Raw genomic sequence first — 17,303 nt, forward strand, 5'->3', positions numbered from 1 at the left:
TACATTACATGCAATCAAACCTTCATAAATCACTTCAATTAAATGCCAAATAACCAATAAACCATAGGATGGGATAATACCATAGTGTTGGTCATTCTCTGAGGCACGATTCACATTGTATACCATATGAAATATAACCAGTATAATAAGAACCCTTTGCAAGGCTCAACCACAACATATATCATTCGTCCCAAATTGCATTGTATATGAACTTATCAACATTGCTGTGGTAATGTTCAAGCGCCTAGCATAATATTGTATGCAAACTATTGTAAAAAGTTACCCCAAAGCCTTGACCATATCCATATTAAAACTTTATGCTTCCAAAGTCTTTGCCACCCAAACTTTTGTAATGTGAAGATGCCATACAAAACCTATCAATATTTTGTTTGATACTTCTTTCAGCTGGCATGAACCATGACATGTAATGTTAGAGCGTAAGGAGTACACAGGTTTTATAAAATTGATGTAAAGATCTTCAAAGTAAGCATGACCATCTCACTGCCAAGATAAAATGATAAGCAGCGTGTTTGATCACTGTTGTGCTGACTAAGGCATCATGTAGATATAGCATTACCATGTAACCAGAGATATAACATGAAAAGTTAAACATGCTTAGTGTGTGATACCATGAAACAAGATACTTGGGCATTAAGAGTAATGGTGTCCAAGCATATCATCAATCAGAAAACCATCATCAGAGCTGCATCTTATATCTGCTATGAGCATTATAAATTACTTTGCATAAAACAACCATAATCATGAAAAAGTACTGAGAACTATCAAATTCTTATTCCTCCTGGGGACCCCACCTACTAAGAGTTTGTTTTATTATTATTATTATTATTATTTCTTTAAGAGGAGGGATCAAATGCAATGATTTGCACAATTTTCATGTGGCTCACGAAATAGGCATGAATGAACACATTTAACACCATATCACACAAAATGTTGGAAAAACATGTGAATCAATCAAATCCTAAACAGTACATTTGAACTATGAAAAGCACCTGATATGTAATGCCATTTTATACTTTTTTATCAATGCATAATGGGATGTTGTGTTCTGAATTGCTTTCCATGTCACGAGCTTGAAATTTGCAGTATAATAGCACTAATAAACATATGTAAGAGTTCCTTACAATCTTAACCTTAAGATCAAATACATGAAAAATCCATCATGAACTTGGATTCGTACTCCACAGCTTTCCATATAAATAACAGAAAGGAGGGTTTTATTGGCGAGAATAAATGTTCAAATTTTTCTAACAATCCATGCAGGCTTCCTAGAGGATTGGTGCGTGCAGCAAAACCATATTGAGAGAATAATTTATGGCATGTTTTCTCCAATATTGCAAGAAGAATGCCTCCTGTATTTGAGCAATAAATATTGCAAAGATGAAAATTCATAAACTGTAGGTGTAGATCTTCAAATAAGAATGGAGGAACCTTGGAACTTCTATCAAAATATCTAGATGAAGTAACAAGGACTTTACCCCTTGGTGTTCCAGCATAGCATGAAATGTGAAATCGGATTTATATAAAAGAACTAAAAATTAGAAACCACTAAAAGTGTCTTGATAAAAATGGAACTCAATTACAAATCCTAGCAATGATTTTTCTGAAACTAGAAATGATTTACTGGACATTTTTTCAGTACTTAATAAATGTAATTGTCAATTTCATCGATACCATTCTATTCTTTCGTAATTGTCCAAATATAGGAGTAGAATCTACAAGCTGATGTGGACAGATCAATTTTACTGAGTGTCAGTGAATCCACTCACAATTATAAAACAATTCTTACGATCTAGTTAAGAAAAAAGTTTCTACAAACTATACTGAGGACCTAATGTGGAAACCTGATACAGATTATGAACTGTTGCTTTGTTCTTGTAAGCATCTGCGGCATTTGCAGACAAATCCATAGTCTGAAAGTAATGATTGGCGCTCTTTCCATGGCATGTCTTCTTCAATGTAAGATATAAATACCTGTAGCATAAAACAATGAATCAGAACGAATTTGCAACTGCTTCAAAACATGCCCCTCTGAATATTCTGGGCTAGGAAAAGTACCGCAACTGCTATATATGAGGCTGAATGTACATTCATATTATAGATACTAGGTTTACAATGAAACTTCAAAATTGGCTACTTCAGTTAATTTTTGTGTTGCAAACTAAGTTCATGATGTTATACTTGATCTTGCAACTTCACGATACTTGATGTTCTCTTAAAATGGGCATTAAGAGTTTGGTAGTGATTATTATTCAACTATACCCATGTTTACGCACATGCATACCTCACTGTTATGGATAATGACAGAAACATTATCAGGATCCTTCCTTGTAGTCCCTCATAAATAATTCTATCTCCTTTGCATTATCATCAGTTGATCATCATTGTTCATTCTGCTCTACTTTTTCCAGTTTTATAGTTCTGTTACAACTGAATTCATATGGGATGGATTTGTCTCTATCCATCCTTGTACACATCTCACTTAAATGTTCATTAGAAACCTTAACAGGTCTGTGAATCGTTATTCATATTGTGCTGCTTTTTTCCAGTTTTATGGTTTTGTTACAACTGAATTCATATGTAATGGACTTATCTCTACCCCTCCATGTCTACATCATCTCACTTAGATGTTCATAATGAACCTTAATGTGCCTGTGAATCGCTGTGATTAATCTCAGGGAAGCCTCAAATTAGAGTTTTACATAGGTGGCTTAACCCTTATATTCCTCCAAATGAAGGCATTAAGAAGTTTTAGAATTTTCTTGTTCAATTTTGACAGAAGATCCTTGATATGTGATGATCATGTTAAATTGAGAATCGGAATGATTTATGGAGTCTACCTTAAAGTGAAAGTATAGCCTGTGGTTGCCATATTTCTTAAAAATTGTCAAGAACCAACTGGAATATGAAGTTAATGTTTGTCATGTTAGAATTTCTATGTCTGACACGTTAGAAACCCTTCATGCACTTTAATAATTTATTCCTACCTACTTGTTCTATTAACTAACAAGTTATTTACCATGTAAATACTAGAAATAAATACAAATGCATGCTCAAACATTACAGATCATCCACTAAAGGAAATAGAAACAAGCACACAAGTGACATCGTTGTTTTTGGACTAATGTCCCCGAAAAACCCAATGTGGGAAAATCGGTGCAGCTATCCGAGGGTTTGATTTATTAAGCAGTTTCAGAATACAATCCGGGTGCCAAATCCAGCATACCCAATAGAGAAAACTCTCGGCAGTAGTACCTCTCCTTCGAAGACAGATGCTTCGGCTGGAACCCCAGATAAACACTTCGGCAGCTCCTCAGCTACAATCTGCCCCACAAAAAACCCCAACGTCAGCCTCTAGGGACTGTGTCAGTCTCTTCTGCCCTTTGCGTCAGCTTCCCCGGCAGTTCCGGCTTCTGCCTTCTACATCAGCTTTCCTAGCTTTTGCGCTGATCCTCCCGGTATTATCTCTACTTCTCTACTTCTGTATTCACAGGCCCTCAACTGCAATCCGATCACTCTTTCAACTTTCTCAGCAAACCCAGCCCCAGAAAGTCGAAATCTTGATCTCTTGGTGTGTTCTCCAAGTGACCCTCAAGCCTCCTCTTATACTTTTCTCGTTGACAGATCAACGGCCGAGATTAAGTCCCTAATCAACGGCTAAGATTAGATCTGGCTTGATCCATGACTTTTGGACCATTCTAACACAGTTTTATATTAATTCACATTAATATTTTAATTTCCCTAAGTTTAGACTTAGGGACTGCATTAAAAATATTAATTATTTTAATATCTTTCAAACTGTTTAGAATCTGCCCAAACCCTTTCTGGGTATTGGAGATCTCATGTGCCTTAGCCTCTCCACCAAATTTTGTGGCTAGAGCACATCCGATGCTACCCCAAATCAACACTCCCTCTTAGTGAGGACTGTGCTCTAGCAATACTCCTCACTGAGTATTACTCTAATCATCCGGCATCGGTCCCTAATGCTAGGCCTACTGCCCATCATCTGTATTGCTACATCCCGTACTACCACCCATGGCTCTGCCACTGCCACTGCTGCATCTGTACGACATCTCCCTCTGCATCCGTGCTGCTGCCCATGGCCCTGCCACTGCCACTGCTGCATCTGTACTGCATCCCCACTCATCATGCTGCCCATAGCACCGCCACTACTAACTGCTGCACTGCAACTCAGTTACTGAGAAGTAAGTAATTGATCTCCCAACTCTGACATCTTTGTCAAACTAGAGACACTCCCAATGCTGAAGCTCTCTCTATCGCTCCATCCGCATTCGTCTCTACCGACATCCGCTAATCTTGCTACTCCTCTTTGGGGCTCCCATAGTCATGTATAATCCAAGAGGCTGGATACCTCAAGGATCTTGCCCCTCATCGCCTGTAGTCCGTCTGACTACAGCTTGATGTCTCCCCACTTCCACTCAATTGGTGTGTGTGCACTCATGGCACACAGAACAAAAAGGATCCTGGCCTTCCAGATGACAAAGTTGGATGCCTCATCCAACTTGTCCTGATCCCTCAGCCCATTCATGGCCATCTCTCTACTCTTCTTGTTGACTCCTCTGAGTCCCTCTACTTCCAGTCTGGAAGTTCTCTATTAGACTCCTGCTGAGTCTACTTTCTGTCTGGAAGTTCTCTGTTCGACTCCCGCTGAGTCTATTTCCCATCTGGAAGTTCTCTGTTCGACTCTTGCTGAGTCTCTCTACTTCCTGCCTAGAAGTTCTCGGTTTGACTCCTGCTGAGTCTCTCCACTTCCTGTCTGGAAGTTCTCGGTTCGACTCCTGTTGAGTCTCTCTACTTCCCATCTGGAAGTTCTCGGTGCGACTCCTAATGAGTCTCTCCACTTCACGTCTGGAATTTCTCAGTTCGACTCCAGCTGAGTCTCTCTACTTCCCGTCTGGAAGTTCTCTTCTGGACTCCCTCTTAGTCTCGATTTCCCACTTTGAAATCCTTCTGCCAATGTCAAGTTGCCCCTCTCTAATCGTCTGTGCAACAACAACACTGATCTAGATTCCTTGGCTAGAAATCCGCTTCGACAGCAACTCCCTCTACCTTGGCCTTGCCCTGTTAGGTACTGTTCTGACTACAGTACCCCACCAGCTCCACTCTGCAACTTACCCACAGGCTCTTAAACCCCAACAAACTGAAGGTTAGAGCTCCTAAGCTCTGAGCAATCCCGACATTGGCAAATCAGCCTCCTCAGCCAATTGCTTCAACCCTCCTCGCCTTTGCGTGAGCCTGCCTTTGCCTCCCTCAGCCTTTGCAATGCCTCTTCCTAGCTCAATCTTGATGACACAGGTGCGGTGTCACCCCTTCCTTGCTGCTACTCTGCTAGGAACAACTTTTGTCACTCAGGACAACTGTTTTCTGTTGTTGCTACTCTATTCGGTTCATGTCCTTAGTTCTTCGGTGATCTGCAACCACGCTTTGATACCATGTTAGAATTTCTAAGTCTGACACGTTAGAAACCCTTCATGCACTTTACTGATTTATTCCTACCTACTTGTTCTGTTAATTAACAAGTTATTTACCATGTAAATACTGGAAATAAATACAAATGCATGCTCAACACATTACAGATCATCAACTAAAGGAAATAGAAACAAGACACAAGTGACAGCGTTGTTTTTGGACTAATGTCCCCAAAAAACCCAATGCGGGAAAACCGATGCAACTATCTAAGGGTTTGATTTATTAAGCAGTTTCAAAATACAATCTGGGTGCCAAATCCGGCATACCCAACAGAGAAAAATCTCGGCAGTGGTACCTCTCCTTCGGAGACAGATGCTCCGGCTAAAACATCGGATAAACACTCTGGCAGCTCCTCAGCTCCAATCTACCCCACGAAAAACCACAGAGTCAGCCTCTAGGGACTACGTCAGCATCTTCTGCCCTCTGCGTCAACTTTCTAGCAGTTCTGACAGTTCTGGCTATTCCCAGCAATTCCAGCTTTTGCCCTCTGCGTCAACTTTCCCAATAGTTTTGGCTGTATTCGGCAGTTCCGGCTTCTGCCCTCTGTGTCAGATTTCCCGGCAGTTCCCAGCAGTTCTGGCTTCTGCCCTCTGCGTTAGCTTTCCCGGCTGCTGCACTGATCCTCTCAACACTATCTCTGCCTCTCTGCTTTTGTATTCACTGCCCCTCAACTACAATTCCGATCACTCTTTCAACTTTCTTAGCAAACCCAGCCCCAAAAAGTCGAAATCTTGATCTCTTGGTGTGTTCTCAAAGTGACCCTCAAGCCTCCTCTTATATTTTTCTCGTTGACAGATCAATGACCGAGATTAAGTCTCTAATCAGTGGCTAAGATTAGATCTGGCTTGATCCAAGAATTTTGGACCATTCTAACACAGTTTTATATTAATTCACATTAATATTTTAATTTCCCTAAGTTTAGACTTAGGGACTCCATTAAAAATATTAAATATTTTAATATCTCTCAAATTGTTTAGAATCTACCCAAACCCTTTCTGGGTATTGGAGATCTCATGTGCCTTAGCCTCTCCACCAAATTTTGTGGCTAGAGCACATCCGATGCTACCCCAAACCAACATGTCATACAACTTATGGCATTATGGGGTGACTATGTCAATGGTTTACAAAGAGTTCAAGTTCGACTCTAATTCCCCTCAAGTTAGTTGTTAATTACTACAAAAGCAACCTTGATAAAAAAGAAGCTAGATGGTCGCTTCTATATTGTGATTAAGTGAAATGAGAAAATTTCTTAATCTTGACTTGAGCTGCAAGTTTTCTCTTCTATGGAAAAAAGAAGAAAAACGTTATGACCCTTTGAGGTCATTTTTTCTTTTAATGGGTGTAAATTATAGTAACAAGAATTGGATGGAAACATGTATTTGAATATGATTCACTACGGAAAAAAAAAAAAAAGCATAACAAAAAAAATTCTAGTATAGCTCCATTATGGAAGTATACATCTCATAGATACAAAGTTATGCATTTTGTTCCTTATTTTAGAAAAAATTTAGCCATAGGAATGCTCAATAAACCAGGGGGGAGAATAATATAAATAAAAATAAATTCATTGGCAATTTTGCAATGCGGTTTGTATTTATAGCTTTTTTAGAGTTTTTTTGTTAATTATTTGAGGTTTTGGGGCTCTTTAAGGGGGCTTATGCCCATGGGTCTCAATGACTAAAATGTAGTTATACATATTGTATGGAAAATTCCCCTAATTTTGCATTTCTGCTGAATTTGCATACAATAAGGTCCAATACATCCAAAATTTGATACTACGATGTCTTGCTGCAAAATCTAGCAAGCCTTGGAGGTGGGTACTTTTCAAGGCTATCACTAGACTAAGTGACAACAATGGAGTGATGGCCCATTGTCACAACAGCCAAAAACCCCTGCTTTATGGATTTTCACCAATAGGAGGAGTCCTGGTGTGCATATAGGTCACCTAATAGGTGTTCTAAACTTCTAAGCTTAAAGGTGCAAGGTGACAAAGAGGTCTTCAAGGGAAAGACACAATTTAGGCACAAGGCTCCAAGAGGAGGCAATTTGATTTCCTTGAAAGGCTAAATTAGGGCAACACAAGACTCAGGGTTTCCAAGTTGGGATGGCCAAAGCTCAAGATGCCAAGAAAGGGTTTCCTATTATGTATTCCAAAAAGGTTAAGGCACATGAAACCCTCAAGAAGCCCCCAAGTTGAAGCTATAACCAAACTTTACCCTAGGGCAAACAACTAGGGCAAGGGAAATTATGGATAAAAAAGGAATGAATGCCCACCAAAGGGGGATGATTTTAAGGCAACCACTCAACCCTTGATAAATAGACTTTCCAAGACCCAAAATTCCCTTTCCTTATCAATTGCACTAAGCTCTAGATGACCACTTGGCCTTAAGAGGGACAAATTATAGAAAGAAAATTCAAATTTATGGATAAAAAGTGGTTTGATCACCAACAAGAATTGACCAGTGCCTAGTCCATGGATTGGAGTCTATGGAAGCGATAGATTAGCCAATTCTTGCAAAGGAGTAAGGATATTTGATGCGCTAGAACAAACCCTAACTATTGCCTTTGTGAGGGATTAAAGTCAGTTAGCAGTAGTGTTGCACGACTCGTACTCATATAAGACTTGTCTGGTTATTGACACAGTGAATCATATAAGGATCATAAACTGTTGATAAATGCATTAGGGCAACGTTAGGACATCTTATTTTTATTTCTCTTACTTGACATTTACTTGTGATATTATATTTGTCTTTTGTTGGTTATGTTAGTGTTCTTATCATCAAATAAATGCCAAAAACATAAAGATCACAACCGTGAACACAAGATGTAGGCACTTTGCTAGGGAAAAACCCCTCTTCTAGGGAAAATCCAAAAAATCTTCTTCTCTTCTTTAGAATCAAATCAAATGAGACAACCTTGAACTTTTGACCAAAAACATAGACTCTCTCCATCCACCAAGTTAGCCCTCAACATAAGTCATTTGTGTTAGTTTCTATACCATCGTAGGTGTTCTAGTCTCGAAAATTTGTGGAGAGTCTAAAACACAGGAGTTCTGCATAACCCATAAATCGTTTCTGGAAATTCCACCTAGAAGTGTCTCCATTACATTATTAGCCTATTTTAAACTATTTCCTAAGTCCAAACTTAGGAAAACAGGTTATTAATCAGAATTAATTGAGATAAGGTGTGAATCATCTAGAAACTCACATAGATCGATTCAGAAATGATCTCAACCATCGATTATGTTTAGATCTTGGCCGTTGGAAGTCCAACTGGAGATTATAAGAGGAGGTCGATGGGTAGATGGAGAACACACCAGTACAAACACTTAGTGATATAGGAAAATTGATTTTCTAGTAGTAGAGTTATTCGGCAGGAGGATTCGAGCCAGAGATCGCATAGTAGGTAGCAGAGAAGTGAGGCAGTATTCTGGCAGAGGTTTCTAGTGCCAGAAGAGTCCAATTGAGGGAGTGCGAGTTTGCATAGAGACTGCGCAGGCAGCATTAGTAGAGCAGTTTGATCAATGGTTTTAAAAACCGGAACTGGTGACTGGACCGATCCACCTAATAAATTGGGTTTCAAACCGGAACTAGTCAAACAGGGACTGGTTAGGTCTACACAAACCAGTCTTTAAAAAAATGCATGAAATAATTAGTTTTTAATAAAAAAAGCTATTTTTAAAATTTAAAACCATGATTCCAAACCAATAGAGACAAAATATGCAAGGTTTGCTCATTTATAGACCATGTAAAGGTGAATATATCAAAATGGCATCGAGTGCAATACATATCAACAACAAAATACATAATCAATGAGGCTCTAAATGGCCTCTAGAGTCCGAAAACAATGCTCTAAGCTATGGGGTCACTGACCTACTACAAGTCTACATATTAGTAATCCACAACGTGATCACTCCTCGTCATGATCAAACTCATCACCACTACTAGACAAGAGATCATCAACATGAGCTACATAAATAATATGGCTCAGAGTTTGAGGACTCCTAAAACTCCTCTACAACTTTAGTAGTAGTAGCAAAAATAGACATCAAAACTACAAATCATTGATCAACATGGTCACTCATGAAACTCATCATTGATTCAAGTTTCAATGCTACTAGAAATACATAAACATCATCAACAAGAGATACATAAACATCATAGAGCTCAAAGTCTTCAGACTTGGATTGCTCAACCTTATAACATGATAGAAATTGAAAAGGTTTAACATGCCTAAACAATGATTATGGTTTGAGTGAAGGGTTCATCTCCTCAACCTTATAATGTGGTAGAAAAAGATTAGCATGCCTAACCAGTTGTTTTCCTTTGAGTGAAGGGTGCATTTTTGTTAAGGCCATGGTAGAGGAGTTCAACAATCAATACCACCAACATCAACAAAGTTCAACAATTAATGCCACCAACATCAAGGTTCTTAAAGGGCTTCATGCTCTTGCTCAAATGCCAATCTCATATCCTCACGCATGATAGAATCAAATGGAAACATTGCAAACCCCTAAACCATGAAACATTGAAATCCTGAAAACCATTAAGTTTGTTGAATGTTGAGTGAAATCTAAAATTCTAGTTTCTCCATATGAAATCCAATGAGGTTGAAACCACTCTCAAACATCCTGAGTCATTTCAAGGTAATGTTAAAAATGTAACTTTTACTTTAAGAATTTAACATTACCATTAATTGCCAACATTGTTAGGGTTGAAATGTGTCAGGAAAATGAGAAGGTAGGCATGTTTCTCTTGCATGAACTATTTTTGGAGGAAAACAACCCCAAATTTCCCTCAAAACAACTTCAAAACTCACAAAAATGCATTTTGTGGGGTTTATAGCTGCCCAGGCAATAAACCAACTGGTTTATGATGGAATCAGCCGGTTTGACCATAAACCAGCCGGTTTTGTCCTAAACCGGCCGATTAGGACCGATTTTTCTATTTTTTGGGTGAAGGGAGGGGTTAAACTAGGTTTTTCTGCCGGTTTGACCAGGTCGGCTAGTGAACCGGCCAGTTTGACTGGTTACCAGTTCAAATCGGTTGGTTTTTAAAACATTGGTTTGATCTAGCTGGAGGAGCAGTTGATTCAGTCGCTAGTGGCCGGGATTTTTATTAGGAGGACCAATGAAGCAATTCTAGAGCTAGAGAGAAGCAACATTGTAGATTTCAAGGGTTTATGGAGGCAACAGCATCAAGGCCTGCGCAAGCACTGCACAAAAGGAGGTGAAAATTGTTGAAGGCCCAGTTTCCGGAGCTGATATCCGCTGTGGAGTGAGGAAAACTCCTCACAAGAATTTCGCTAGTGATTCTCTCAAATTGGATTGTGAGTTTGGCATCCAAATTATTGTACTCATATTTGTTGTTGAAGAAGAATAATAAAACCCTCATCTACTGCACCAATTTTCCCAAGTTGGGTTTTTCTGGGACAGTTGTCCAAAAATAATGGTGTCAAAATTTTGTGTGCACTAAAATTTCTCAGTTTCCAGCATTTTATTTTCTGTAACATTTTTATGGTGAAAATTGTAGTTGTGATTTTATTCATTGTTTGCCATAGCAAATTAACAACATAATTAAATTTACAGTTAGAAGAATAATTTCCAATTGCTGCAATAGTTGAAATTTTCACATGGTATCATAACTATTTTGATCAGACAGTGTTACCCACCATTTTGTGGGTGATATCCCTAGGAGAATTTTTTTTCTCCAAGATGGTCCTCAGTCGGCAACCAACAACCCCTTGCAGCCACCAACTAGCTCGTTGAACCACTTCTCTACCCCTAAGCTAACCATGTGGTCCCTCACCCCGTGAAAATTCCAAACTGAAATGTTATTGTGGCAACTGATATTATTTCTCCTAATTGTTAACTAATTAACAATTTATCTGCTACAACAAATATCAAAATAAATACATTGCAACCTTCACAAATAAAATTTTGCGGAAAAATAAAACACTTGAAGCTGAGAAATGTTAGCACACACATAAAATTAAAACAATTATTTTTGGACAAAAGTCCCCAAAAAAACCCAACATGGGAAAACCGGTGTAGCAGCTGAGGGTTTTATTATTATGTAGCAATGAGTAATTCTAAGTACAACTAGATGCTGGAATCTGACAATCCTACAGTGAAAAATCTAGCAAAAAATCTAGCGAGGAATTTTGCTCACCCCACTGTTGAAGAATGTAACTAGGTTCGGTCTTCATAATTGTACTTGAAGTCAAAATGTAATATATTTGTCAAAAGAAAGCAAAAAGAATTTTATTATTATTTTAATTGACTTGTTAAAGCATGGGTTTTATGCTTGGGTCAATTGTTATAGGTCAAGCCTCCATTGCAGGCATTAGGATTGTTTATTTGAGTCAAAATAAATTTATTGTTTGGTCAAAGACTCCTCCATCAAGTCTCCTTGTTGTTGGCCTCGAATAAATTATCTACAAGTCAGCCTACATCTTGTGTTCTCTTCTATTTGTTGTTGACATTGATCTTGATGATAAGAAAACATAATTCGAAAGAACAAATAATAATAATGAAAAACATCACAAGATAATGTCATAATAAGAGAAATCATTTAACTGCCACCCTTTGGATTTCTCAACATGGTATCAGAGCTATGGTCATGGTCAAAGGCAATTTGCATTTGTCTTGTAGAACATGTCAGTTAGATCAAAGCTTAAGAAGGACATCTCTGGGCTAATAGAACTAAAATCTCATAGTCAAGAAGAGATAATCTTAGAAATAAACTTGTGTAATCTCAAAAGCAACCGCAGTGTGAAGTTCGGAGTATATGACAGTGAAGGAGTTTGGATTAGTTTCAGAGAAAAGAATTCAGAAAATCACAAAAGCAAGTGTGGATTACAGAAAAGAAGGATCGATGAAACCTCAGTCTAGAAGAGATGTAACTTCACTCAAATTATAGAGAAATTTTTCGGTGGAATCAAGTGACAGAGTTTCGGCATACTACAAGGAGACATTTCGGATCATCTTCAGAGATGGGGTGAAGTCATAGTCACAGTCATGAAGAAGAATTTGGGCTCATTGATATGTTTATAGTTGAAGCACTAATTGTCGAAGCGGTGATAAGATTGAAACAATACAGTGAAGTAGTATATTCGGTGTACAACTCGTTGAGGAAAAGGATCTCAGAATAGTTGCCTATGAAAATCTACCAATGATCTGAGGTATCTATGACTACAAGAAGTATTCAATTTGAAGGGAACCCAAAGTCTGAAAAGCATAAAGGTACCAACTCAAGGAAATCAAGTATTGTCACATAATAAAATACACTTACAACAAGTCTAATGAAATCAAAGGTGTGTAAACTCAGGGTACGTATGTTCATAAATTTTCAAAGTATCTAATCTTAAATGGTTCATATGATCTTTGGGATAAAGATAGTACTCCCTAGATATCATACAAAAAACCTCATATTAGAACCTTAATACTTGTTTTCTAGAGTTTACAAATAATCTAGGATGTCAAGTAAAAAGTCCTACTATTGATTGAAAGAATGAACAACTTATCATAGGATTCCATCCTCCATGATTATGTAGAAGATCTAACTTAAAAAATTAAATCATGTTCTTGGTATCACATGTTGTGCTTGTAAGTATGTACTACAGGTATAAAAGATGATGGCTTAATACAAAGAGAACACTTCAAGGAATCCTTACCAGGTTTGCCAAGGAACATATCCAAGTATGTCTTAAACTATACACCTTAGAAGATTCTCTTAAAAGTAGCATCATCTTATTTTTGAAGTTTGCATTACATTACTAACATCATTATGTCTAGCTGTCTTGAATCATAAAGAGTCTTGTTTAGGGTGATTCATCACTTGATAAATTTACCCTCCTCATATTCTTAATTGATTTAATAGAACCCTACATAGGTTCTTTGGAAAACCCTGACCTAAGGGTATGGTAATGTTAATGTTTGAAACCCAAAAACTGCTTAGGGTTATTGGGAAATGTTATCTGAAGTTTTTGTTGATGATGTCATGTTTGGGGTTTTTGGTATGATCATGAAAACTCTAACTTGTTAGGGTTGAAATGGTGTTGTCTGAAATCTCGAACCTTTGAAGTTCTGATAAAGTAGGGTTTTCTATGTTATGAATTGAAACCCTAGATCCTTAGGGTTTAGTTGATGTTGATTTGGGTAGCATTGGATGTGCTCTAGACAAGAAATTTGGTGGAGAGGTTGGGGCACATGAGATCTCCAATACTCAGAAAGGATTTGGGCAGATTCTAAACAGATCAGGAGATATTAAATAATTAATATTTTTAATGGAGTCCCTAAGTCTAAACTTAGGGAAAATAAAATATTAATGTGTATTAATATGATCTGTGTTAGAGTGGTCCAAAAGACATGATCAAGCCAGATCTCATCTTAGCCGTTGATTAGGACTTAATCTCAGCCGTTGAGATGTCAACAGGAAAAGTATAAGAGGAGGCTTGAGGGTCACTTGGAGAGTACACCAGATGATCAATTATTCTATTCTCTAGAGCGGGGTTTGCTAAGAGAGATGGAATCAGTGATCGGGAGAGTAGCTGAGGAGCATTGAGTACAGAGAAACAGAGAAGGCAGAGATTGTGCCGGGAGAGCAGTGCAGCAGCTGAGGGTGACGCAGAGCCAGCAAGGGCTCACGCAGGGCCACGCAGAGGCAGCCAAGTGTTGCGCAGAGCACTAAAGGGGCCAGCGCAGCTGACGCAGAGGCTCCCAGAGCTTACGCAGGGCCTCCTGGGGTTGATGATGGCCTAGAAAGGTTGACACAGGGCCAGCGTGAGATAGAGAGGGGCTGACGCAGTCCAGATTGGGCAGACGCTAGGGTTGTAGGAGCAATTTTATACTGAGGCGTTGCCGGAAGGGTTTTCCGGGGTTTCAGCTAGGAGGTTTCTCTCAAACTGTGAGGTATAGCTGCTAAGGAAATTCTCTGTTGGGTAGGCCAGTTACGGCATCTAGATTGTACTCTGATATTGCTTAATAAGAAAACCCTCAGATAGCTGCATCGGTTTTCCCGCATTGGGTTTTTCCGGGGACTTTGGTCCAAAAATAATGGTGTCATGTGGTGTGTTTATTCTTGTTTCTTTTAGTTGTTGATCTATAATATGTTGAGCATGCACTGGTGTTTATTTTCAGTGTTTACTTGTAAATAACTTGTTAAGTAACATAATAAGTAGGTAGGAATAAATTAGATAAAGTGCATGGAGGGTTTTTAAACTAAGTAAAGTTAGAAACTTCAACAGTTGAGTCTATAAGCAAAAACCTTGTTATGTGTTTAAAGTCCTAGGAATGAAACCCTAGGTATGTGTTCATTTTGTTGAAACCCTAGCTTGGTCTAGGTCGGTATATGTCTAATATGTTCCCTGACATGTGATTGCTAATGAATTTCTAGATATATGTGTTGACCTAATTATTAATGGTCATAAATCCTAGGGTTTTGAAACAAGCCCTAGTCAAAGTTTGATATTCTAGGTTGACGTTGTCTGGTAAATCTAGGGTTTTGCAAATAAACCCTAGTAGTAGTTAAAATTCTCTAGTATGTGTGATATGACAATATGGAATTTATGAATCTATATAGTGATTGCTGAGAATTTGTAGATGGAAATCTAGGGTTTACATCAAACCCTAGTAGATGCTAGTCATGATGTTGATTAAGCTGTGATTGGTTTTGATTGTTGAAGCACATGTATAAAATTTAGGGTTTACATGAAATCCTAGTAGGAAGTTTAATATATGAAATTCGAATTGTTAGATGCATTGATCTGATTTGTTTCTAGGGTTTTCTATATGAAAGATCATGTCATGTCACTGAAAGAATATTGAAACCCTAGACATAATGAGTTTGATATCTTGATGACCTATGAATGTGATTTAGGGTTTGTAACAAAACTTGGGCAAGAAAATAAAAAATTAAAGTATAGTCTCTTGTTGATTATGTTTGTAAAGTTTAATACTTCGGTTATTATAAGATTTTGAGATGGCTAAGTTTATGCTTCTATAGTTTTGGTTGTACTTGCTACCTAAGTTGTGCAAGTAAATGGTGAAGATGTGTTAATTTTAGGTATGTTCTATGCTTGGAGCAAATTTACTTCAATTTTCCATATTAGCTCAATATCAATTCCAGATTAGCAATCACATTTAGCATGATAGTAAAATGTAGACAGAACATAAATATAAATCAAGAAAACAAGCCAAGACAAGAGGACACAAGATGTGGCGACCCCAATGTCGGGAAACCCTTGATCAATTCTTCTTATGTTATTCAATAATTTAGTAGAGAAAGAGATAGTAGATATACATCAGAAGTCAACATTTTTGACTTGTCAAAGAAAGAGCAAAGATCTTCTCTAGGAAGATGACACATGAGGTAGCAGATCTGAACACAGGTGATTCCATCACCATGTTGTATCCATCATTGTGCTGCAGTTCATTACACTATGTTGCACTCATCATACTGCATCCAATCATCACTGTGTTGCACCCATCATGTTGCACTTCATTATGTTGCACCATGCTGCACTTCATCATCACTATGTTGCACCATTCATGTTGCAATTCATTATGTTGCACCATGCTGCACTATTTGACACATCTGGCAACCCTCATCACTGTTATGATACCGAAACTACTACATAGATATCATTTTTGATCTCCTTCATTGTCAGTATGCTGAGACTCTAGTACAACTCCTTATTATAAATAGATTGTACCACTGCTTCTTCTCCTTATGCCGAGACAGTGGGATTGTGATTGTCTTATTATGAGATCACCGAGATGCATACATACAGGTCTAAATCTCACTGTGATATATTCAAGACTCTGTCACAGTTATGTTGAGACTATTAGGGCTAGTGTAGGATTGGGAGATCCCTTTCTTCCATCAAAATATAATCATTGTGCTTCCTTTTGTTGAGATATGCACCATCGAGGAGGAGAGCGCTACCCTGTATATCACTGTGATCATCACCAAGACTTTGTTGTTTGTCTAGACTGCTACAGGAACACTACTGAGATTCATATGCCAAGGCTTGCTCCTTGTCATGCGAGATCAGGCTGTCTTAATGCCAAGATTATAATCATGAAGATTAGGTCTCTGCGATAAGCCTTCTTATCAATGTGATGATCATCCTCTATTAGGAAAGCGTTTATATAGCTCCTTCCTTGACAGCGAAGAGCCCTCATTATTATTTGCGGCTAGTGTATATCCTCTCATTAGGATTGTGTCTAACTGTGGGAGAAGAAGACCACATCTAGGGCTCCTTTTCGAGCATCCATTGGAAGCGTATATAGGCTTCTCCTTGCTGCGTAGAAAGGTCTCCTTTAGGACAGCGTAGGAACCTTTCTTAGACTCCTCCATGACCATGTTAAGGGCTGTCCTCCATGACAGCATTAAGGTTACTTCATTGACTACGTTTGGACTTTTACATTAGGGCAACGTAGAGCCTAGGGCACTCCCTCTAGGGTAGCGTATACTCTTGGTGACTTCTCCTTCCACCAAAACCCAAACGAGTGGAGAGGAAGAAATCACAAGAGATGAGTGTCCAAATGACTAGAAGGCCACCTCTATTTATACTAAAACGTTGAGGACAAGTGGGGGAAATTTGGTTGTTGGCCAACCTTGACGAATTGTCTCATAACACAAATAAATTCATATCTCCATGAATACATGTCGGAATTGGATGATCTTTAGATCAATCCTACACCTCTCGACGAGAGGAATCCAAGAAAAATATCAGTTGCCATAAATAAGTAGACCCACATGGAGTTTGGCCCTAGTTGCCAATTTTAACAA

At 38.4% G+C, this 17,303-nt stretch overlaps 1 protein-coding gene across 2 annotated transcripts in view; it reads right to left on the bottom strand.

Annotated features, from left to right (window-relative positions):
* Window positions 1–1,550: 1,550 nt before the first annotated feature.
* The window catches only part of LOC149246469 (histone-lysine N-methyltransferase ATXR2-like), a 210,926-nt gene continuing 195,173 nt past the window's right edge, over window positions 1,551–17,303 (bottom strand). For both annotated transcript variants that reach the window (XM_089457933.1, XM_089457932.1), the window contains exon 9: window positions 1,551–1,992. In XM_089457933.1, coding sequence (XP_089314059.1) covers window positions 1,873–1,992 — 120 coding nt within the window. In that variant the 3' untranslated portion in view covers window positions 1,551–1,872. The remainder of the gene's footprint in view (window positions 1,993–17,303) is intronic.

This window comes from Pinus tabuliformis, chromosome 7 (genome assembly GCF_031772625.1).
Source record: "Pinus tabuliformis cultivar Carrire ecotype Pingquan chromosome 7, CPIR1, whole genome shotgun sequence".
Taxonomy (NCBI): domain Eukaryota; kingdom Viridiplantae; phylum Streptophyta; class Pinopsida; order Pinales; family Pinaceae; genus Pinus; species Pinus tabuliformis.